Source organism: Morone saxatilis, unplaced genomic scaffold, assembly GCF_004916995.1.
Source record: "Morone saxatilis isolate NCDOM2014 unplaced genomic scaffold, NCSU_SB_2.0 Contig19, whole genome shotgun sequence".
Classification (NCBI taxonomy): Eukaryota; Metazoa; Chordata; class Actinopteri; family Moronidae; genus Morone; species Morone saxatilis.
Window position 1 is genome coordinate 17791292 of NW_023339751.1, and position 25914 is coordinate 17817205.

The 25914-nt window shown below is 39.5% G+C and overlaps 2 protein-coding genes across 2 annotated transcripts in view; one reads left to right on the forward strand and one right to left on the reverse strand.

Annotated features, from left to right (window-relative positions):
• The window catches only part of arhgef33 (Rho guanine nucleotide exchange factor (GEF) 33), a 15155-nt gene extending 4080 nt beyond the window's left edge, over positions 1 to 11075 (reverse strand). The window contains exons 1-11 of the mRNA XM_035663720.1: positions 10890 to 11075; positions 8723 to 8766; positions 6612 to 6776; positions 5698 to 5819; positions 5234 to 5382; positions 5002 to 5124; positions 3897 to 4023; positions 2901 to 3033; positions 1163 to 1270; positions 601 to 693; positions 79 to 227 (exon numbers count right to left, since the gene is read on the reverse strand). Of these exons, the coding sequence (XP_035519613.1) occupies positions 79 to 227; positions 601 to 693; positions 1163 to 1270; positions 2901 to 3033; positions 3897 to 4023; positions 5002 to 5124; positions 5234 to 5382; positions 5698 to 5819; positions 6612 to 6776; positions 8723 to 8766; positions 10890 to 10941 (1265 nt within the window). The 5' untranslated portion in view covers positions 10942 to 11075. The remainder of the gene's footprint in view (positions 1 to 78; positions 228 to 600; positions 694 to 1162; positions 1271 to 2900; positions 3034 to 3896; positions 4024 to 5001; positions 5125 to 5233; positions 5383 to 5697; positions 5820 to 6611; positions 6777 to 8722; positions 8767 to 10889) is intronic.
• A 3681-nt stretch (positions 11076 to 14756) lies between these two features.
• Positions 14757 to 25188, forward strand: slc17a5 (solute carrier family 17 member 5). Its single transcript, XM_035663721.1, has 11 exons — positions 14757 to 15035; positions 16598 to 16794; positions 17838 to 18071; positions 18305 to 18392; positions 18684 to 18770; positions 19862 to 19980; positions 21219 to 21380; positions 21491 to 21623; positions 21729 to 21876; positions 22175 to 22265; positions 23301 to 25188. Exons 1-11 carry the CDS (start codon positions 14951 to 14953, stop codon positions 23436 to 23438), a joined length of 1482 nt encoding a protein of 493 aa, XP_035519614.1. The 5' UTR covers positions 14757 to 14950; the 3' UTR covers positions 23439 to 25188.
• The last annotated feature ends 726 nt before the right edge of the window (positions 25189 to 25914 follow it).

Consider the following 25914-nt stretch of genomic DNA (forward strand, 5'->3'; position numbering starts at 1 on the left):
AAACGTCCTCTCGATTACTTTATATGTCCGGTGCATGTGAAGTAATTGACAATAAAGCTGACTTTGACTTTGTCTAACCTTTTCACCTCCTTGCGGTTGTGCAGCAGTAGCTCCTGGTTGTGCTGGAGAAGGTGGTGGTACTGAGCCATGAAGGACCTGAACTGCTGGACGCACACCAGCAGCAGGTAGTAGTCTGGGTGCTCTGCCTCCGTCTGCCTCAGCAGCCCCTGCACACACAGAGATAAATAACTTATTTATTTTCACACATCTAATATAAATAGGTATGTTAGTGGCAATAAGAATCATTGCTCTTTCATTGCCTTAGAATGAGCCATTTTTATCTAATGACACCATGGGTCATCTTCTGTGGCAGGGGCCATGTTGAACCACCGTGTTTCTACAGTGGCCCAGAACAAACAAACCAAAACATGGCTCTAGAGAGGGCCGTGCTAGAGGTGGGCATTTCACAGCCACCGTAGTTTCTCCCTCTGGCTTGGAAGAGGATCTACAACTACACCACTAGATGCGACTAAATCATCCACGCTGGTCCTTTAAATGGATATCATTATGTATATTGCTTAAAGTGTGTGTTAATCTAACCTGTAGCAGCAGCAGGTACTCAGGGATCCTCTGAACTGGCTGAAGTAGCAGAGTGTGGAGGGAGGGTTTGGATTCATCACCCGTTATGTCACTCTGACAGAAGCACCATGCGGCCAATCAGAGCAAAAGGGCAGCAAAGGTCACCCAATCAGGATGGAAGGACAAAACCAGTTAGTTCAGCAGGTTTAAGTAATGTGACTTCATTAAGCCGTTTCTGTAGCTATTGTACACATACAGGGCTTGAAATGAACTTTATGGACCACTTGCCAAAAGTGGCAACTATATTTAAGAGTCCAACCACGAGATTCATCAGCTTTGTCTTAGAATCACAGGGATGCTGATGTTGCAGTTTTAACAAATGATCGTGTCATGCTTTTAGAAATCTTCTTGTCATTGCCTTTACTCAACATCACATCCTCCCCTGTCTGCCCTGTAGTGTAACATTCTCTAATGCTATACATTATCAGCATTATCATTATCCCATATTATCATTATCCCATATTAGCCTTATCCTTTCATGTCACATCATAGCAGGTGGTGGCATCATTTCTGTTTGTGTTACCTCCAGGAAGGCAGAAGATTTCATGGAGCTGGAGGCAAGCATGGTGATGACTGACAGACAGTCTGGAAGCTCCTTCAGGTACGACACATAAAAGTCCAAGAAATCGCTCTGTAGGGAGACAGAGAGGGATGCTGTCTGGGTTTGCATGTGTTCACGCACCATCCACACACATTCACATTTCCTCTCCTCCTTTCACTGTCAGTCTGTTGTCAGTAATAAGACCTTAGCAGGTCGTGTGTAGGTGTGAGGATAGAAAACAGTTATAACATATATAACCCTCTGTGTTCTGTTGAAATTAGGTATTTTCAGAAACCTCACCAGCACAATTTATCATTTTCAGGCCTCCCTCTAATTCACATTAAATAAGCACATACAACAAATATACAAACAAAAATGAATAATATACCTATTAAATAAAAATCGAATTAGAATATATATAAAAACATTTACAGTGCATCCTTGAGAAGACTGTAACTGGAGGATTGTTTTCTTTCTTTCATGAATGACGACCCACAATGCATTGTGAACCTGCCTTTATTTTTTCTAAATAGGTAGCTGTTCCTACCAATTACTGCATTTCCTCCTATTCACTCAGAACCATCAGCCACATATTGACTTTAATAGAATAGACTCATTAGCTTCTGTGTATGGTGTCTGCTTTTGGCTTTCAGTTTTTTTTACCGTCCTAACATTACAAAACACAATTGACCATTTTTTAAACTTTCAGTAACAGATTTTTAAGACTTTAAATTGTGGCCAGTTTAATTTCTAATTTAATCTGACAGGAAGTCCCCTCAAAGTCCTGAAGTGCACTTCAGGCTTTTTTAGAAATTACCTTTTTTTATTTTGTACATAATAAAAATGCATATTTATATATATAAAATTCACATTTGCATCATCTATAGAATACCTGTGTGTGAGGGGGGTTGGGGAATCACTGTTGTCTTTGTACTACATCTGTATTCCAGCTCTCAACATGGCTTCGCAGGAATTTGACATTTCATTTAATTTCCGTCATGGCTGCCAAAGTGATTCAGATTCATTATAAATGGCCAGTCACAAGACCAAACCTTTTGACCCCTCCACATTAACTAGCCTGGAACAGCACTGTGCATTGTGAATGTCAAGCTTGTGATTTACAAGCGAGTAAACTGAAGGTACACATCTTTTGTACAATACCCACAGGAATACTGTATATTCAGATATATTTGGTGCTGATTTAACTCTATGGTCATTTTGTTACATTGAATTAAATTATACCAAAAGATTCTTTAAGTATTTTGCCCACAGTGGCCAATATATTACAAAAAGAATTGAGAAAGTGGGTTTACTGGTAAACACCTTGGTTTAAAAAAAAGGGAAAAAATGGAACTGTAACACTCATTTCCAGCAGGTGGCACAGGTGTCAAGGTTATATACGTATTTACTTTACTTGCCAGTAGATGGCGCATATCGACGCATCTACATCTACAGAAATATCGGCGGGCTGGTGAAGTGCTTCCACATTATGTGGCATTAGTTAGTTTGGAGACTTAACACCTAAAAATGAGTGCTGAATATTTTTGGATGAATCCAATGTCAGGTAGAAAAGGAGAATAAGTATCGCAGTATAGTTTAAATTTGCCAGAAACCCAAGCTAGCACAAGTATCTTTATGGGCTACAGTCTTTACAAATCAAGTGAAGCAATAGTTCATACAAATTACTCTGTAGATTACAATTCTGTGTTTGTGGGTTTACCTCTTTGCTGGTGAGCCTCATAAACACATCTCCCATGAGGCCCTGCCACTGGGACTTGAGCACACGTTCCTGGAGCGTATGGAGAAGCTCAAGGTGCTGCTGGATCAGGAACCTCAGAGAGCTGGGAAACGGACTAAAGACAGAGAGAAAGAGAAACTGAGAGGGTGCAGACTGATTACTTTGTTGTATTAATATGGAACAATTGAAGGCATAACAGTATTAAAAACAGAATGAAACATGTTCTTCTCTTACAGATCAATCATATAAATCCTATATAATCATATAAAGCACATGTTAATGGAGACATGTTGTTTTTTAAACATCCTTCATTTGTTGTGATATACTAAATGTTCTGACAGTCTTATGTGACAGACATCTGGCAGCGGGTAAATCAGGTTAAAACAAATGCAATCATTTACAAATACCATTTAACCCAGTCCACCATTTGCACCTTTCCATTACTGCTGTTGGTCATTGGGAACACATGTGATGAAGCTAAGCAGTGATTCCATTAGCAGGCTGTGGAGAGTCTTTTGAAAAGAGTATCCTCTCTGTCCCACTGGTGTTTATAACCCGCTTTTATTTGATTAGTTTATTTCCTGTTCTCCCCACACTGTGAGCTCTCAAATTAGATCAGTAGCCACTCCTGGATGAAATCTGGGTGTTGATCAGTGTGTGTGTGTGTGTGTGTGTGTGTATATATGTGTGGATATGAGTGAGAGGTAAAGAGACAAAATTACTGCAGTCTGTGATATTTATTGTGCTCATGGCTCATAATATATTAGAGTGCTCTTTTCCACATCAGATAAAGTTGGGGATGTCTGGGTCATTCTGTGTTCACATAGGTTGTGTGTGTGTACTTAAATTTGTATGTGGTTTAAGTAAGTCCTTTAATTTCCATAATGCCCTTTATTGTTTTTGATGTCCAAGTAAGATTTCGGGGGAGAAACAAACTCTTTGAAACTCAGTTGTCTCTCTGCGTATCCACAGACTTACCGTTTGTCCTTGGAAGTAAGAGCTTCTGACCCATTAAAGGAGATGTTGGCTTTCAGTAACAGAGACAGGTGGGACACATAAACTCTCTCTGACTCTAGAAGCTCCAGAGCCACTCTCTGTCTCTTATCTGCACACACAGAAAAACACATACATTTGAACTATTTTGAATTATATATGTCATATTCTCTTCCTCTTTCTTGCCTTCTGGCATGACATCAAGTGTTGCTCAGCAGTGAACTGAACTTTCCCCCTTCTGCTATTAGCTGGTCTTTGGAGCCTGGTGGGGATGCTAACTATAAAGTGACATCACCTGGTATCAAAGACCAGCCAACAGCAGATGTCAAGTTCAGTCTTACTTCTACGGGTCTTGTGATATAGCCTGTGGACTGTGCTTGTTGTGTTGACTGTGTTGACCAAAACTATTTATTTGCCAGATACAGGAATTCATTAATTTATTCATTCATTCATTCATTCATTCAGTTGTCTTAAATATTGGTTCAAATTAAAGGAGACGTTTAACGTTTTGGAAAATGTGCTTATTCTCTTTCTTGCCAAGAGTTAGATGAGAAGATCGATACCACTTTCATATGTGGGTCAGGTAACTATCCACCGACCAACTCTGACATTGTGTGTTTAAAAAAAGTTTGTGGTTTTATTTTTTATTTGTTTGGCAGGCGTAGTGACAAAAACTCCAAGAACAATATATAATGTTTATTTGTGAGCTTTACATGAGGTAGTGGATAGATATTGCTACATTTTCACAGAACAAGGCTAGCTGTTTCCCCCTGTTTCTAGTCTATTATGCTAGGCAAAGCTAACTGGCTGCTCAGTCACTGCAGCCTTACATTTAATGGACAGATATGAGAGTGATATTGATCTTCTTGTCTAACTCAACACAGCAAAAATATGTGTTTCCCAGAACTATTGGGATACTATGTTCGCAGCAGTAGTAATACTAGTAGAAAGAAACCCTCCTAGTGGTTGTAGTGGTAATATATAGGGATGTATTGATACACAAAGATATATCGTGATTCAGCTGCCTCACAATATATCTTTATATTGCTGGTAATAGAAGTGCAGCAGTTATAACACCTATATCTCTTACTGTTCTCAGTTGGGCTGTTGGGTGTCTCTGTGCCGTCTCTGCTGTTTTTCCTATCTCCCCACCCTGGAGATTTGGATGGACAGCCTCTCTGCTGCTGCTGAGCCTCCTGCTCAGAGGTAGAGGCTGCGACACACACACACAAATGTGAGTAAATGGCTCTTATAGGTCTGTCAGTTATTCTTCCATACACTACCCACCCTTTTAGTTTAGTGGGTAGATGTGATAGACTCACTCTGTGTCGACGTGTTGCTCCTCTGTGGTGACCCGCTGTGTGGCAGACTGGAAAAGAAGTGTTGAATAACACTGAGGTCTGACTGGCTGGGCACACAGATGTGTTCATCCCCTGATGCCGATAGCACATCTGCCTTGGAGCTCTTTCTGCTTTTGGACCAATCAGCAAGATAAGAAAACAACTTATTTGCCAAGTTACACAACACAGCCTATCTTTGTGCAGCCCTGCCAATAAGCATTAGTTTAGGGAAATCAAAAGCAACTTTGTAATCTGTGCCTTGCTCAGTGGCGCTTTAATGGCATTAGTAGGCATTCTAGAGGTGAGATTAAACTGTAATGATCCGTCTCTACAGATATAGATACTTATAAAACAGCAAGTAAATGTGCAAAAGGCACACAATTCAAATGTATCTTGGTGGATTGACTGTATGTACAGTATCTTTATTACGTATGTTTCAACCCTACCTGTGTGGAACAGAGATGATGTCTTTGGTGTTTTCTGACTGCAACAGTTCTATCCTCTTCTGCACCTCTCTCTGTCTGCTGGACACATCCTTTATGTGGAACAACGCCACATTCAGCTCCTCCTGCAAGCAGATTATAACAAAGAACTGCATTAGTGTCACTGCTATAAAGTGACAGTGTCTGTGCTGCACTGTGAGCTGCCAGATCACATTTGGAGGGAAACCTGCTGGATTGCTTTGGGGCACTAGAGTTAAAGTTTTTATAGTTTTGTGATGTCAGATGGTGGAATAAATATTGGGAAAATGATAAATGATTGGATTTATGGAAATGTATTCTAGATGTCACTAAAACTAAAATGATCAGGAAAAAACTATTTGGACATATTTTAAGCAACTTTTACAACAACATTTAATTTGTTACATTCAGAAAGTGAGGAACATCTGATGGAAATAAAAGTCATTGTTAGACCTGTAATGGTATTTTTAAGTACTCATAGTGGTACTCGGTACACAAATGTAAGTACTTGTATTTGGTGCATCCTATACAAATGAGTGTGTGCAGATACAGCACGTGAAAGTAAAAACCTCATGACAGCACATTATGTTATGAGTGAAACACCCTTTAACGGCTTGATAAAGTTGGTGCATTTGTGTCTGTGCAGATAAATGTAATCTTACAACATGGGCTGCATACAAGATGTACATGCCGTCAGTATATCGTCTACTGTTCCAGTGAGTGTTTGAAGGAGTTGCCTTCCTATCTAATAAATGAAATTAGTTTACAGTTTCGACAGAGTTCCAGTCAGATGTTCTAAATTATGTTACAGAGGCCTCTCCACTTCACTAAGAATAGACTCTGTGTATGTATGCGTGTGTGTGTGTGCGTGTGTTTTCACTGCATAGCGTCTCCAGCACCTTGAAAGTGTTGAGGGAGTTCTTGAGGCCCATAATCTTATCATCCACGTCAGTCTGATGGGCCTGGAGTTTCTCCTCCAGGCCGTGGTCCCTTTGACGCAGCTCACACAGCTCCGTCAGGGCAGCATGGAGCCCCTCGCGCAGCTCAGCCACCAGGCCCTGCAGCTGCATCACGAGAAGCAATGGGAATACATTATGTTTTCAGTAGCGTGTTTTGGGAGTGTCAAGCTGCTCAGGATGATCTAATGTTTCTTCTTTGATGTTTTTCAGTGCTTCTACTGTAGTGAGTAGATTTAATTATCAACTTTTTTTTTCACTGTTTGTTATTTGCTGGGTTCTTTAGCGACTCATTTGTGTCGTTTTCCATCAATTTTCATGTTTTTTCTAACTTATTCTATTTTCTGTGTTTTGTTGGTCTACATTCAGCTTTTCTATATTTGAGAACATTTACTTTCAACAGCCCATCCCCATCTAATTTTACTCTCCTCTCCTTGCCCCCTCAGCATCCTTATTTCTTACATACAGTGCTTTTTTTTTTAAACAAATGTCATTTTCAAATTTTTTCTTAAAAATATCCTATAAGTAGTGGATTCTTTATGTGCCTCCCTTCTTCTTTGCAGTTAGTCTTAGTTTTCATTCACAACTGATTGAATTAATTCAGCAGGGATAACTGAATCAGCTCATGGGAACATAACATGGGTTGAAGCAGCTCTCACTCGCCCAATCTTTCCATCTATCTCTTGCTCTCTTTCTCTCAGTCATGTGAAAGGCATCAGGCAGCAGACTGAATAGAGCATCTGTCCTGTTTGCCTTCTCTACTTCTCCCCTTCTGATGCTATCAGTGGTTAGCAGTGGTACTGTACCTCTTCACACATGGGTGTTTAAAGATGCACTACAGTGTGAATTCCTCATAAATCTCATTATTTAATTATATCAATAGCAAGTTTAGCTCATTTTTGCGGTTGTAAGTAAATAACAGTGTAACATAACATGAGTAGTATGTGAACTTTAGAGGCCTCAGTGAGACCTATTCAGAAACTCAGTTTGAAAAGAATAATATTTCAGTTTTGTGAGTTGGGAGCAACCCTTTGTGACAGCTAAACATAAGCCTAGCCTCCAGGCTAGAAGGCCAATATTTACTATACTAATTTACATCAGGTCAAGTGAGTAGGAATGCACTCATACAGTGCTTTTGCCTGAAAAACTCATGCAAACATCTTGACTAAAATCATTTGTTAGTACACAGTTAATCTAGTACAAGCAGTTCTCTCTGTCTCTCTCAGTTCTGCCGTGAGCAGATATCCACTCTTCAAAGGTCATGAGACCTAGTGCAAGTTTAAATTCAAGTAACACGAAACAATTCTTCATGCACTATACACACTATGACACATGCATTATGGTTAGAGGAGCTTGGACACTGCGTCATGTTACTCTCAAGCTGAGTGAGGACTATGTGGCTTTGCTTTATAATAATAATAATAATAATAATACACACTTGTAACACTTTTGGAAGCTCAATACTGATTTATAACAGAAATTGTCAATATGAGCACTGAGGGAAGCGGCCAATTATTTGTATCAAATATAAATAAAGAAACCTGATGCACAGTGTGTCTAAACAAAAAATATAAGTAGTGAATTCTGAACTGCAGGATAGCATTTTTACTCTCCCGTCCAAAAAGAGAATTAGACAGTAGCATGTTTGACCTCTGACCTTTCTGTGACATATGACCCTAAAGATTTCTTGAGATCTTAAGAAGATTACATCTGGTATGGTCAAGACATAAAGGTTTTCCCATGAAGAATTGAAGAATACATGTTATTGGACTGGCTAGCAGCAGGTTAAGAGTGCGGTGGGTTCAGTAAGAGCAGCCGACACAAAAACAAATATAGACATAACACATAAAGGTTTATCCCTCTGCTACTGACAGATGGATTGTTACTCAAACATATTATGAGCCTCCAGTTAGTTTGCCAACCCTGTCAGCTGCATCCAAACTGGTTGATTAAATAATGACAGTCAATGGCAATTTGTTTTTTAAATTCACCCTCTATGAGGTGTAAGCCAAAATGTTACTTCAGTTGTATTGAAGAGGAGAGTTCTCGTTTACCTGAGCAATTTCTAGGTTAGCCTCCTCCACATTCTCCTCTTTATCTGAAAAGAAAATAAAACAAAATAATAAACCTCAGTTAGCCACCCACACAGGCAACATTGTTGATTCCACTGATTACTTCATATGTTCACTAGCAGTCATGCTCAGTCAAAAAACTGCAGGTTCCACACATAATTCATGGACTCTCTTGTTTGCAGTGAATGCATTTATGTAAAACTAACAAATAAATTGTGAAAAACAGATGCTTTTTCACACACAGGATACCTTAACAAACTCTTGGCGTGTGATGTCAGTGTTAGGACAGGAACGTTTAAGAGTGCTTCACCAGTCATGTGAAAGTGCTACACATGCCAGTCTTTCTCAGAAGAGAGATTTATTTAACTGCACGCAAAAACAAGCATTGTTTTTATGTCAATCTTTCTGTGACTTGTGGTAATGGGTCTTTAAGTCTGCAATTCATTGGAGCAGCTTTAGTGTCTCCTGATAGAATCACATTCAGTTCTACTGATTGTGGAGGAAAGTGCTGCACAAGGAAATTCTGATTTATGATGATTTCTTTTTAAATGCAGTGCAGTTTGAGACAAGTAACTGGTTGTATAAAGGCATAATGCTTCTATTTGTTGTGGAAATGTCACAGCTCAAGGCTGCTGTCAACATTGCAGAGGGTCATCTGAATTACGTATTTAACATATATTATCATACATAATCAACAAGGCCCACTGGCACAATGTACTACATCTGTACTGCCTAATACTTCTTAACTGTGAAAGAGCGAAACGAGGAATATTATGTCCAACAAAGGAGTATTTCTCTCTGCAGAATATACGGCATGGCAAATTTCCTCTGACAGCTTGGCTCTGGGGTATTGGCCTCAGTTGTTATGGACCACAAAAAGTTGGCCTTGCGATGTCAACATTAAGTTATATTGTCCCAGGGTGACCTAAAGCTTGAAGACTAAAATGATTACCAATGGGAAACCAAAAGGATGTGATTCTGTGATTGGATGACTGATAGGAAAACACATGATGGCCCTCGCCATTCCAATGTTAATTTAAATTAATTTACATTACAATTAATGATAAATAAGTATAGCAATACTAAGGCACACTGTCCGTGGAATCCAGTAACCACTAATGTGTGACAGGGTTCTGCATGACTCATTTTCTGTACAGTCTTCACAGTGTTCAGCATTTTTAAACCACTGCTTGTGGTTTTCTCCTGGAATGAGCTAGACATTATTATTGACGATATAATTGGTCAACCTGAGATTATTGCAGAATAAAGATGTATTTGTATCAGCATAATATGCTGATACAAATACACCTTTATTTATACATTATTATTTATTGGATACATATATTATATGTATCCAATAAGTAACAAGTGATTGCAGTATAGAAATACTCAAGATCAATCAAATGGTTTGTCAACTGACAAGATTGAATGTCCCTCTTATTTGAAAGAAAATAAATACTATATATATATATATGTATAGGCATATATATATATATAATATCAAGTGATGTACTGTTATCGGCCCCCAGAATTCAGTACCAGTCGGGGTCTATTGCAGCACTGCTCGTGCTCTTCTCCATACCTGAAAGTGATGATCAGCATCATTTGAACCAATTAAACTTTATTGGGGAAAACCTGTTGCATTTCAAATAATCTGCAGCCATTCAAAAAGAGAAAACTGGATTGAACATTGTACATGCGATCCCTGCAAAGACTGCTTTTTGGTACCTTTATGTTAAAGAAAAGTTGGACTTTTCTTTTGAGACAACAATTTGATTATTAAAGCAGATAGTTCTTTTTGCCCCGCACTGAATGGTAACAAACCAGCTGAATGTGAACATCAGATGTGAAGATTAGTTTTTTATCTATTTAATATGATTGGAAATTGAATACATTTTGTCCTTGGGCTGTTTTGACAGACAAAACAAACAGACATACATCAATTTGGGATCTGGGAAGTTGTGATGGCCATTTTGCTATGTTTGTGCACATTTTACAAATGAAACAATTAATCGACTACTGTACGAATGATTAATAAATTAATCCATAATTACCATAACCTGTAGTTTCAGCCCTATTACAAACCAGAACCACTGTTTCCAAGAAAATCTGCTCAAAAGTTACAGTTACAGTTTGACACCTGTTTTACCTTTTGATACGCCCTCTGTCTTGTCTTCTGTTTCTGTTTTGCCATTCTCCATGTTTAGGTATCCTGTCCTGTCTGGTCCAATGTAGTTCACAGCTGTCCTGAAGTCCTTGTAAAGCTCAAGAGGACTTCATTCCACTCCCCTGCCTCGTTCTTTTCCTCTGAACAACCCTATCCTTTGCTGTGATCACTCACTTTCTCTCCTCAAAAGCATGTGAGTCCTATGATTTCCTTTTTGCACAATGAGGCCCTTGTCTTCGGAGAGTAGAGGGACAGAAGGGAAGGATCAGGAGGAGAGAGACACACATTTGTTCATCATACAGCCACTTACTGTAGCTAACTCATTCGATTTAAGGAGGCGTGACTGGCAGTTAATGAGGACGATTTACACAACAGCACTGATCAGAGTAAGCTTGGAATGGAAAAGCCAGTTATTGCAGTGGATAAAAGTGAAACTAGCTGATTATAGTCATCTGCACGCAGTGGAGGATTTCACAGTGGGCCAGTCCCGGTACAGCCTGTTCGTAGCTGCAGTATCAAGTCTATATGGATTAGTTAGCTTGTGTTGGTGGGTGTGTCTCAATGAGGACATGTGAACTTTAATTGTGTTTATATTGTGTTTCTTTAATATTCTGCTCCTTTAACAGATTCTTGGGGGCAGTGCAACAAGCTGTAAACACAACACTCGGATATGATCACCTTAACATTTTGTTGGGGGGGAACATGTTAAAGGACAGTTGCAGTTTCATTTACACATCCAGCAACATTATCATTCATTCTAAATTGTGTTTACGGCAACTTGATTGAGTTCAATAATCCCTCTCTTTTTATCTTTGTTTTGTTCTCCACCAACTCCTGAGAAAGAACTATCTGGGTCTTCAGCTGCTAAATGCACTTAAACCCACTGTGTTCACTAGCTCGCTGCTAACGGTTTCTTTCTGCTGGGCAGGTGGTGTACTGTGAGTTCATTGAAGTATTAAAGAAATGGTGCTGACGAGATCATTGAGAGTAAATCAAAATTGTCAGTATAAAATTATAGTTGGTTAGCTTTATAGTGGTAGGCTACTCCACCAAAAATATTTTTTTTTAGAATGAAATACTATTCACCCCTTGTAGCTTTAAAATACAGCAGCAGCTGTGCTCTGCTTGAATTCATGTCAATTCATGTCAATTCTAATTTATTCCAATGATGACCAATAAGTTAAACATAAAATACCATCATTAAAACTTGCCTCATACAGTTCACTAACCCACCCCCCTCCTTGTCTTAGTTTCACGGTTTACCCAATGTAAACAATACAACAGGTCGTCCTGGCGTTGGTCCACCACACCCAGCCACACACACACCACACACACAGATGACATACGAGCAGAAAATTGCTGTTGTTAATAAATATTAGCTCTGTTGTTCTTATTTTCAGGTTACAAATAAACAACGGAAAATTTTTAGTTTTAAAACATCTTTAAAATGCATTCAATACTAATGTAATAATAAACATAAAATCAATCAACAATAAATATAACTACCATAAATAATATATTGGACTATAAGCCCCAGTGCCCCTGGTCCCACAATGCCACCACGACATATAACTTCCATTAAGATACCTTCATTTTTTTCACATAAAACCATTTATATAATATTTTAAGTAATATTTTGGTCATCTTTGGCATTAGTTAATATATATTTTTAAGTGCAACTGGTCATTTGTTACTTTAGCCAACTCAATAAAGTATAAAGTATGCTAAGACCTTGAAATAATACATTTATCCCATTGAAATGTGTTATTTAAATGAATAGCCGTAAGTATCAGTATCACTGACTGGTATCGGATCGGTACCAAATCTTGCGGTATCGCCCACCACTAACTGTTCCTCATCTCTGCTTGAGGCTACATTGGCCACTACGAGCATAACACACCTGCACTGTCGGTGGTTGAGTTGTATTGTGGGTAATGTAAGCGCCAGGTTTGGACTACAAATCCCCCCCCAAAAAATAAAAAATCAATTTCTGTGGTTCTGCTCCATCAATTTTTATCCTTTTTTTTTAACTGTCCACTGTTTGTCCCACATTGTTACAGAGCAATGCTATATCTTTCCATATAATATTTTGTGCTAACAGTAACCATTGATTGATTAAAGGACATGACACTGAACAGTTTCTACTAAACCAACATAGCATTTTAGAAAGGTTTACATAAAGAGCAGGTCATGATACTTCACTCCGGATTGTTATGTAATGTAGTTTTAAAAACCGAACATCCTCAACAGTTTGACTCGGAAACAGTGCGGTTGTCCACGTGTGTGTGCATGTGTTAGTCTGATAATCAATGTGATACCCTCTTGATTCATGGCTGACAGAAGCCTGTGTTTGTCTCTCCATCTGTGTCGGTACCTCACTGTACTGCAAGTCTGTCTGTCTCCTCCTGTCGGCCTGACTCTCTTCTGTTCCTCTGCTTGTGGTGGGGACCATAAAGCCCCGAGACAAACAGCTGGACAGCTTTTCATTTCAACAACAAATCTGTGTTTGAAGGTTACATCATTCCCACACATCATCTGATTCTGTGGTTACATGTGAGTGTGTGCAAGGACAATGTACTGTCCATTCCTCCAACAAAAACAAAACTTGTCTTATTCGCAAGTTAATAGGGTTATGATAAGATGCCATTTGATGTTTTGCATGTTTGGGCCTGAAAATCAATTTTATTTTTAATGTCATGGAATTAAAACTGAGTCAAAACAGTTTTAACCATTTAAACAGATATTAAACCCTTCATATTGTACAAGCTCACTTAACAATTGATAATGTTATTTATCTCCTGTTTTAATATTAGTTATATTGTTAAACTGAATAATGTGAATTGAGAATTCATTGTAAAGAGGGCCACAAGTTGCATTCTTATGTAAAATGTGTTTTATTTTATATGTCTGGGAAGCAGGATTCAGTGCGCTTTATGAACCCCTACTGTTATTATGCCAACCATTCAATACTATATTGTTTAACTTAGATAGGCTAACTTTAATTAACAGGATGGTCCTGTAATGAATCAGTACTCCACGCCTTTTTTTTCTTTCCCAGCTCTCGTGGCTCAGTTGAGTAATGCTACCTCCGTATTTCATAGACTTAAGCCTGCTATTCCTTTATTTGCTCTGCAGGTCTCAGCCTGAAGAAACAAAACCCAAGAGTGTCCAGTCTGTTGTGCAAGGAGACAGTCTCTCTGGCCTTTTGCCCATGTGTGTTTGCCTAAGGTTACAGCACAAAATAGGAAAAACAGTTATAATAAGCAAGCTGTTGTGTCTTGGGTTCTTGATCTGAGTCTAATACGATTAGACAGAAACCAGGATCAACCTTTTCCTTTCCTTTTCACAGCTGAAGACAATGTTTCCGTATAACATTGCTCCTCTTAATAACAAAACCAGATGCCTAAAAATGTACCACGGAGCTGCCTCACCATTGGGTGGTGAGCCATCTGAAGGCCCCTACTATTTTAGTTTTTATTTTCCTTTTAATGGTGCATAATACTAAACAAACTGCCAATTGATCAAGTTAGAACTAAGTAGATGCCACACAGACAGCCTTTGTGGCCTTTATGGGTCTGGGGCCCTGGGGCAGTTAGCCACTTTGCCCCCTCTCTGACACAATGTCAACAAGCATTAAAAACCATGAAGTTTGACAAAGGGGTTTTTAATAGCACCACAGTCAGTCAACCACTAATAAGTAGTCATTAATGGTAATCTGGAAATGAACCTATCAACAACTGGTGTATATTCATATACTCCCATATTGTTTATTGACCTGCAGACAAAACTCAGGGATGTCAACCCTCGTGCTCGCTCCTTACTTCCGGTTCCGTGCTGGTCGTCACGTGACGGTAGTTATCTCGCGCGGTGCAGTTGAGCTCCGCCGTCCGGAGCATCTTTATCTTTCTATGTCTTATTATATATTCAGATATCTATATAACTATATATCTTTATATGGTCCGGAGGCTGCGGGGAAGTGTCTGCCGCTGCCGTCGGGTTCAGTCTGTGGTGCAGTAAGTTAGAACGGGTTAGTTTGATCAGACATGGAGCGGTACGAGTCGGACACGGAGGCAGAAGAGCAGGAGACGCCGCTGCTTCACCGGGGACACGAAGACAAAGTCCAGAGAGGTGAAATACAAACACCCCGAGCTAACCGGCTAACAAGAATAAGTCATTCCGGGTAGCATATGTTTCACAGCCGCACCGTTTCCCGCTGTTTCCTTGAGAAGAAGCAGAAAACATTCCTCTAATTTCTATGCTTTCTTTATTTAAACAGGCTTTACCTTTTGGTGGCTCTTTGTTTACCCAGAGAGGGGACGGTAACGATAACGAACACCTGCACAGTATTATGTACGATAATGTAGCTAACAAACAGCCTAATAAATGACCACAGCTCTCACTGTAAACACAACATTCAGCATTAGCTTGAAGCCTCGCTATCATAGCTGCTGTTATTGTATCGGGTCCGATAGTGTGTCCGTGTTATTGAGTCCATCTCCTGTGTATCTGCCAATATCAGCTAACTCATTGACACACAGCTTTCCCCTGGAGGGTGCATGGCTCTGTCATCATGGTAAGTGTGGAGAAAGTGGCTTTCAGCAGCATTCTCAACACCTGTCCCGTGCTGACATTTTATTTTGCCTGAGTCACGAGTGCTCATGAGACAGTCTACCTGAGCTGTGAGTCATGCTTACACATCTGTCCGTTCAGTCAAAATGCCAGTTCAATCATGCGAGAAGAGAGAAACGGTGTGTGTTTGTGTAAACGTGTACCCAGGATTCAGCTGGGCAACTTTGCCTTCTGTTCTGACACATGCCAGTGCCAAAAATACTTTTTCACTTTATGCTAATTTAATGGACAATTAAGTCATCTGAATGTAAGACTGATTTCTAGAAATAAGCCTCAATTTCTGCTGATTTCTGCAAGGACACAGAATTTGTTTCGTCGTTGTCTTTTACATAAAGGCTGAGAGAGAAGGTGCTTTGCAGTTTTAATGAAGCAGTGGTTTACATAATGACGGTCATATCGGCAAGCAGCTGCACCTCGTGCAAAAGACTTGATTGTACTCCAAGTTTAGTTATGAAAATAAATGAGATAAGACAGTAAAATAAGATGCATACGTAAAGTACTGAAACAACTACTTCCACTGAATTAACAAGATTAACAATGAATTTATAAAAAAAAATGGGCAGTTTACAGCATTTATTGCTGTTATCTTACGTTTAAAACACTGTTCTTTTTTGGCTGCACTTAGAGCTGAAGACTCATTACTTATTCTAAGAACTTGTGATTATTATTATAAATGACACATTTGACGGACGAGAAAATTGTAGATGAATGATTCATAGTTGCACTCAGTGGGTTATTTAGTCAGTAAACAAGCAAAAGACAAAAAGAAGTTCAGGTACTAAAGTGTCCAAGAAGCTACACATCTATTTGGAGGTTAAAAATAACAAACCATGTCACTGTTTTTCCCCCTGTATGTTTCTTCTGTACAGTGACAGAAGAGAAAACTATACTCATGCTGAACTTCCCCGTTAAATGTCACCTTGCACTGCAACAACACTCACTTCTGAGTATATTACCTAATACATTTTCCATATTGTGTAATGCAGCTGTTAACTACTGCACACATACGATATCATCTGCCCAACAGGTCTCATTATTTCGCTCTCTCCCTCACCCTGTAGCCCCAGCATGCTGTTCATCACGCTATGGCCTGGCACTGCTCTCCTGTTTTGGCTTCTTCGTGGTCTACTCGTTGCGGGTGAACCTCAGTGTGGCCATGGTGGACATGCTTAACAACACCCACCAGTCCAACCCCAACCACAGCAGCTCAGTGTGTCCGGCTCATGGCGACCCTTCACGGCCCAAACACAACCACACGGTGAGTGAGAACGTCGCTACCACAGCTGAAAAGTCTAAAATGTGTAAATCGTTTTCAAGTAAATAGGCCGTCATTTTCTCATTGTGTGTTAATCAGTTAATTAATAAAGACATTTGTTGTTCTATTACAAATATTTGAATGGTAAAAGAACCCTGGCAATCACACCCAGTACCCATTTCAGACTGAAAAACTTGCCGTCCATAGAACAAACCTCAACATTTCAGGATTATATGAATCGGGTTGACATCCGGTCTTCAGCATGTCGTCAATCTTGGAAAAAACACCAGAAATGGTTTCACATTTAAACGGGGCACCCATGCTTAGAAAAAGTCACACTTTACTGAAAAATAATCTGTTTTGACTTACACACTATAATATCGGAGTTTTATAACATTCACCCCTCCCTCACTGACCTCTGTCAAGGGACCATGAACCAAATGCTGCTACAATCATCTAGAAGTGCTCTCGCGTTACTGAAAGAACATGCTGTTATTTTGTCAGGTTTAGGGCTGCGAATAACGATTATTATATTTATTATTGATTATGCTTTTGATCATTTTCTTGATTAATCTATTAGCTGTTTGGTCCAGAAAATGTTGGGAAAAGGTTGATCAGTTTCCCAAAGCCCAAGGTTTTGTTTTTTCTATAATAGATAGATAGATAGATATACTTTATTGATCCCAAGCTGGGAAATTGCATAACCCAAAGTTATTTTACTGTCATAATCAGAAAATATTCACATTTGAGAAGCTGAAATAAGAGAATTTGAGCGATTCATCTATTATCAAAATAGTTGCAGATTAATTTAATAGTTTACAACTAATCAACTAATTGTTGCAGCTGTAGTCGGTTTCACTTGTGGACACAATCCACAAGGGAAATCTTGAAAGTGTGTGTTATTGCTTACTTATTAGGAACACAAAGATGGAGAGGAAGCATCAAACAGAAGCAACAAATATATAGACGGACTAATGAAAACACACGCACATGTACAGTTATTCAAAACAGTCTTAATTCCTAATACAGTTCTCCATCCCCCACAGGCCAGTGTGTACAACTGGGACTCGGAGACACAGGGCTGGATCTTGGGCTCCTTCTTCTATGGCTACATCCTGACACAGATTCCTGGGGGCTACCTGGCCGGCCGCTATGGACCCAAGTGGCTGATGGGTTTTGGAATCCTGGGAACTGTCATTTTTACGCTGCTCACCCCCGTGGCTGCTGACCTGGGTGCAAGCTACCTTATTGCCGTCAGGGTGCTGGAAGGGATAGGAGAGGTAAGGGGTTTCCCGTAGTGTAATCCCGACATGAAGACAGGATGACCCAGAAAGTCCAGTTGAAATTATTTGCGCAAGCCTGTTGTTTGTACCATGAGCATCAACTGTACTGCAGCCCAATATAAAGTGTTGCTAGTGGTATTACAATGTATCTCCGAGCACACAATCAAATGAGATTTAGAGATGGTTGGATGATTGGTTGTACTTAATCTTCTTTCTGTGTTTGTCTTCAGGGAGTCACATTCCCTGCCATGTACACCATGTGGGCAGCGTGGGCGCCACCACTAGAGAGGAGCCGACTGCTCACAATTTCCTACATAGGTAAGACGCGCACAAACACACACACACACACACACACACACACACACACACACAAAGGGTAAAATGCCAACACAAAGAAGAATGTTTGACTACAAATCCTGTTTCCATTTATACAAAACAGTGTTAAAAGTGTTAAAAACAGTCAGTCAGGGTTGGACTTTGCCACCTTTTAAATGGCATCATCTGTCACATAATTGTTAGTGTCGACTTTCATCATATATTCTTCAGTAGTTACACTGCATTCAGACGTCTTGTGGGATACAGATTTTGGTGTTTTCTCTTCCATTGCAGGAGCCCAGCTGGGGACAGTAATCTCTCTTCCTCTGTCTGGTGAAATATGCTTCTACCTGGACTGGACCTACGTCTTCTATATATTTGGTAATACACCTGCTGTGTCACTAGTGGTGTAGGGGTGGGTTTACTTTGTCACTCGTGGCCCACTCCACTACTTCTACGACGTGACTATTACTACTACTATGTAGAGTTAATCAAATGGAGATGTTCTGCACATCCTGACAGCTCTGCGGTGACGTGTTGTAGAGTTTGTGGTGCACTAATATTCCCTTAACTTGATGTATCTCATTTTATTTTGATAGTTTGGGAAATGATGAGCTTCACCTAGCACAGTAGCCTGTAAGCATTGTGCTGTATGCCCAAGTACAGCAGTTTTTACATAGTTTACCATCTAACCACAGAGAACAGGGTTCACTGCTGATGATCTGACAATAAAGTGTCACCATCATCATCATGTGACTTTCACTCAAGATGGGCAGAAAGTTAATTTTTACTCATGATACATTAACGCATTTGTTAGAAAACCGTGAACTTCAAAGAATTCCGGTCATAAAAGTGCTATCATGAATAAGTTATGGGAACTTGACACTTTATTGAATGTACATTAAAGCTTAGGTTACATCTTGTCTGATTGGGGAAAGTGCACATGATATACTGTGGAGTGAAGTTGCTGCCAATAGTACATAATACAAAAAAGCAGCTCTTGCAGATTTCTCCGACCTCAAGTGGCCTCTCCATTGATTAGTCACAGGCTATGATGTTTTTCTGCTCTTTTTAAACTTCAGACAAGCTGTTTCCAGTGTCTGCTCCTTTCTTCCTCTTTGTTCTGTGGAAACGATGATTTAGCAAGTTGAGGAAGAAAATGTGCTTACAGATTGAGCCACTGAAGAAGTCCTACTTTATTTACTTGCTTGGTGAATTACTGCCACTACTGATAATTTAACTCCATTTCTAAACCACTGGACAGCAGTCAGATGTAAGTGTCAACAGATTATTCCTCAGTGGATACAGAAGGAGAGGTAATGAGCTGAGTTCAGTTTCAGGAAACAGAATCATCATACTCCATGCATCTGTGGACTACAATCTGTAATGTGTTGAAGGATTTATGCTGGATACTTTGTAGGGCTGTTGATCTGTGGTAGAATGAGAGCTCACTTGCTTGTTTGTGTGTCCAGGTGCTGTTGGCTTGGTGTGGTTCGTCTTGTGGACCTTTCTCGTATTTGACAGTCCAAACACTCACCCACGGATATCAGAGCGGGAGAGAATCTACATCACCACCTCACTCAAGAGCGAGGTAATGCCAGAAACAACACTATGTCTTCAATTAAAAAACAAAAAATGATGTTTCATACGCTGGTGGAAAGGTGTTTTTAATTCATCTTATATCACTGCTTTATATAAGTCTACTATCTTACACTAACATTTTTCCCAGAGAAAAAGTCACAATTATAAATTCCAAAAAGATGCTTTAGAGCAGTTTTTTTTAAATGCTAGTCAAATATACAGACAGGTATAAAATGTTTAAGTGTGTAACAAATAAACACTCCAAGAAAGCCTAATGTTTAACATAGACAGAAAGGCCAAAGAAAAAACAGCGTTGTAATGACAAGTAATCCCTAATTAGCATTCTGACATATGATGTACGGTTCTTTTTTTGCTAAGACCGTTGCCGCAGAGTGCTTGCAGGCTTTTCCGGTACAGTACAGTTCAGATACTAATGTTACATCATCGCAGTGTATTGCCGCATTTTGTTCTCTTATCTGTCTTACTCAGCTGTTAGGTGACACGCTTACCATTACTCTGCAGTTTATTATGACATGCAGAAGCTTTCCTTAAATATACATATTGATTGTGGATGCAAATTACTCAGGTTAATCATTTCTACTGGGAACTGAACCCTGTTATCTCTGTATACCTGCTGATGAAGTGCTATCTGCAGCTCATAGCTCCATCAGCATCAATGACTACTGTGTGGAAGCCCTTGGATCATAAATGTATATAACATAAAACAATTTTAATATTGAATATAACTTTGGACACCTGTATGCCATTGGGTGTCTAACTATAACTGTAGCTTTCTTTACAGCTTGTTTTGGTCAACTGTAGTGTTTCAAACCACATGAACACAACATTAAGTAAGAAAACATATTGACAATTTTCTGGCCAGTAGGGGGAGAAAAAGCTAACACAAGAAATAAAACCACCAGTTTGGAATACAGGAGAGGTAGAATATAGACTGGCAAGAAACAGAGAGATTAAAACAGCAGCCTGTAAGACTTATTGTTATTTATTCAGGGGGAATGAAGTTAAACCACATGCTATTGGCACAACAGAAGTTATTTTTGCATGTATTTGATGGAAACTACTCACACAGCTGAACAAAGTTTCAGACTACGTCTCAGTCATAAGTACACAAGACCACAATAAACATTTAGGTAGTTATTGCAGAGTATCAGTTTTTAATAGTGGATACAATAATCGAGAACTCCCTAATCAATCTATTCCCTATTTTCCACTTCCTGTGTGTCCCAGCTGTCCACCTCAGCAGGCTTCATCCCCTGGCGAGCCATAGTCACGTCCACGCCGTTGTGGGCCATCGTAGTGGCGCACTTCTCCTACAACTGGACCTTCTACACCCTCCTCACCCTGCTGCCAACCTACATGAATAACATACTGGGCTTCAGCATACAGGAGGTGAGGTCAACATCACATACAGGCATAAGAAACATTTATGTAACTGCTATGTGTATAATAACTATATAACTATATAAACACGTGGTTTTCTTTCTGCGTGTCCACAATAGAACGGTATGCTGTCAGCTCTTCCTTACCTGGGCTGCGCTGTGATGGCTGTGCTGAGTGGTCAGCTTGCCGATTACCTGCGGGAAACCTGCCTCTACCCTACCGTCCGTGTCAGGAAGTCCTTCTCCCTTATCGGTAAGCGACGGCCACATCACGCAACCGACTCCAGGCTCTTGACACGGGACTTCCAATACGCCGCGGTCTGCTGCTTCTGAGGATGTTATTGTTTCTGTTCTGTAGGCATGATCGGGCCAGCTGTGTTCCTGGTGGCAGCAGGATATACAGGATGTGATTTCACCCTGGCTGTGACCTTCCTCACCATCTCCTCCTCTCTTGGCGGGGTGTCGGCCTCTGGCTTCAACATCAACCACCTTGACATTGCTCCTTCGTAAGAATTACCAAGTTCTATGACCAAAATAACCTCTGTAAACGTGGTGTTTTTGTGGAGGATATTATTATTTCTTGTAGCCGTGAGAAGCTACAATTATACATACTGATAGAGTGCAGGAACGTTTATTCATATGCATACATCATTAACAGTACTTTGTGAAAACCTCAAACATGTCCATGTTTAAGTAGATTACGTTCATTCAGGTGAAAGCTGTTAAGTTGTAAGCCGTGGTATCTCCACTCAGCACTGTAGTGGGTTTAACAGGTTAATAAATACTGTGTGCTTGTGTTTGTAGGTATGCTGGTATTCTCCTGGGTATCACCAACACCTTTGCCACCATTCCTGGCATGGTGGGACCAGTCATAGCAAGATCACTCACCAAACATGTAAGAAACAGATCATTGGTCATTGTTGTTACTGTTATATGTCGTATGCTGCTGCTTACAGCGGTCACTCTGGGTGTCCTGACCTCCAGTGTCCCTCGCTAAACAGATGGTATCCTTACTTTGGCCTAATGCTCCATTTCCTGTCTTAATTGGTTTAGTCAGTATAGGATTAGCATGTTAACAATTGGCCACCAGGGGGCATCCATAGACCTTTATAAAAAGCAATGCAGTCATACCCAAACATGAACCTTGTTACTCGTTTAATTATTCTTTGATCTTTAAAGAGGTGCAGTTTGATTGTCCTTTACAGTTCCTGAAACATCATTTAGCTGGATTTTCCAAACACAATGAGAATATCCGACTCCATGTGGCCACTGCTGCTGTAATATGAAGCATTTCAGTGGTGGAGATGACAGATTTTGCCCTTGGGCCATGGCTACGATGACAAACAATTTATAAATCAGATAACCAAATGGTGTCATCATTCAGATGATCAACAATGGCGCAAGGTAAAGATTAACCAAACTAACCAATCACATCATCTTTCAAATTATTTAAACATGAAAAAAGCAGAATGTCTTTCAAATGAGTATTCTGCCTTGTGGACAGTATTGGCATACAGTACTGTTTCAATTCAAACTCGTGTTAAGACTATTAACAAGGAGAAATTCTGTTTCCTGTCCAACTCGGAGGTCAGTGGTTGGGAATTGGTACAGATGACACCAAATATAACCTTTGGGGGATTGTAATTTGTTTTCAGTTGTTCCTCTTTAAGATGCACTATTAGCATTTTGTCATTGAGAGAATGTATGGTGGAAAATACATTTAGAGGAATTTTGAGTACGTTTCTAAACCAAACCTCCAGGATTTCCTTTGCTAAACCAGGAAGTAACGATTTGTAAATCGTTGATCCTGTGAAAATGTTTCAAAGAATGCACAGGATAGTGAGCTAAATGATTAATGAGGGCTAAAGCCTTTTTTAAAAATGATATTATTATATTTCAACACTAATTAACTGTGCTGACTGTCCTTTAGAACACCATAGAGGAATGGCAGGCTGTTTTCTACATCGCAGCTGCCATCAACCTGTTTGGAGCCGTGTTCTACACCGCGTTCGGCCAAGGGACGGTGCAGCCCTGGGCTGTCCACACATCCTACTCTCATGGAGACTGAGGCTGAAGACACGTCCACCTCACAAATCTGAATCATCGAATGGACAAGTCTCAGTCATTAACTTATTTAACGGGTAATAACAGCGAGAGATGTTCTAGCCAAGGTGATCATTCTCAAAGCACGGCAAACTAACTGAGTAACAGCCATATTAGCTTCAAGGATGTTCTTTACTGTGACTGCGGGGACTCAGTCTGTTTTCAGATAAAGCTACAGTCACAGCAATGAACAAGGAAGATCACAATTTTAGTAAGGGTTAAATTCCTTAGAGGCAGAAATAATGATTGAGCAGAGGAATCCACCGCAGTATCAGAGGATGCTGTTACTATGCTAGCCAGTTAGCTACAGGCTAGTACGTCTAGTTTAAACCTTAAGTCAGCTAGGCTAAGCTTGTTTAAATAACCACATGCTAGCTAAGCCTTCTCAATTGTCAAGAATGCTGTCTAGCATAGTCAATAAGCTATCAAAGATTGTCCCAATGTTGTTCCTTTTTAAAGTTCTGGTTAGACGGTTAACTCTCAGCTCAGTTGTTATTTCTGCCTCTAGAACTCGACAAGTAAACCCTCTTGTTTTTTATTCTTAAGTCTACACTCTTAAGAAGGATGTTTTCTTTTTACTTGTGTATGTAAAGTTTGGGATAACACAAAATGTGCTACTCTGCAAACCAAAACTAAGTGCCAGTAAGTCGTTTAGAAGTGTGTCAAAGGTCTGCCCCAAAATCCTAAACCACACGCACACATTTGATCATCTTTTTTGAGAGAACGTTGTGACCGCACTGCATGCACAAAAACACTTGTTTTGGGGGAAATGCCTTATAGAGAAGCCTCCTTTAAAATGATTTTAAAGCTCTTTGGCTTCCATGTGATTTTTGTATTTACTTGTCATATAGTGCAGTTAAGGGAATTTATGTATGTAATGTACAATATGTATTGTCTTTTCAGGTTATGCCCACCAGGCACCTCTTTTATTTTATGTAGCAGCCCTTAAATAATGCATATTGAAAGCATGGGCCATGATTTTTTTAACACTAATTCTAAAGAAGGGAAAGTGAAAGTGCTTTAAAGAGCTTCCTGGTGGACACAGCCTTGTTTTATTCACAGGATTTGCACTTTGTGTGTCAATTCTCAGGTATCTTACAAGGGTTGAAAAGGATGTTGAATTACTTTTTACAGTTTGATTAATCTACCAACTTTAGGTGTCATCTGAATTAGACCTTATTGTAAAATTATTTCAAATAGCACGATTAACAACTCAATATGCTGTAGTCACCATGACGGGTGGTAATTCTTAGTCTTTTAATCAATGTGACCAGCTGATTAAATCATATCATCCATAAAGTTTACACTCTGTACTTCACATGTATATGATAGTGTATGGAACTTTTCCCTTTATACATAATGACTATAGAGGGGTAAATCAAAACCAAGCCATAAGGAAAACATTTTGTCTTGGTTGTCAACAAGTAGCATCATCATCACAATACAAGGTGTACTGCACTTGTGCCTTATTATGTAGCTCAAACGGGGTCAGACTCATTCTTTTCACGAAGGATTCATTTTGTTACTGCTTTTTATTTCATTTGTAAATGAGTGTCTATATATAGAGAATAATGGGACCGTTATACACACACTGTACTGAAAGGGTAATCATTGTAAATGTTCAACCTGGAAGCATTCCAGAAAATGTCTTAAATTGGTGTCATGTATTGTAAATACTTCTATATATAAATATATATAGCTATGCTCAAATCTGATATTGTGTTGGGTTATTATTTCATTATACAGCCTCTGTCACAATTAACTAAAGGAACAATGCATTTATTATTGCAGTTTGAATTAATTCCACTACCACTGCAGGGTCTCTGATGAAAAACTATATATATATAAAATTTCATACTTACTCATGTAAAGGGGCCAAACCTACATACTAGCCTTGTGCGACTCCTTATTTATGGAGTAAAATCCACTTGAATGAACTACTGAAGTAGTTCTTTTTGTTGTGTTAAAAAACTATATTTGTAATGAGTATCACCCTATAATAAAGTAAGCCCAAGTGCTTCACGCTAACAAAGATGGTTTGACAGAGTTTAGGGCTAGAAAAAGATCAGTGACACACACTCAGAAACAGCCGACAGCAGAGATAAAGAGCATAAATAAGAACAAAGGTAACAGTTGTTCCAGGAGGCGCAGTTAAAGGTTTCACTTTTCACCCCGTTGGTATTAACCTTATCACACACAGTTGTCCAATTCTGTATCATAAATCATCTCCACAAACCAAAATATTCTCACCTGGGCTACTACTGGGAAAACCACTATCTCACTGAATACAGATCCATCTTTAGAAATCTGTGATACGATAACGTTTGGACACATGTCACCATTGTTAAAAAAGATGTCCAGTATCCTGATGTCATAATAAAGTGTATCCGGATCAGAAGAGGCTCCTTCATGACACAACATCATTTCACACTGTATGTTTA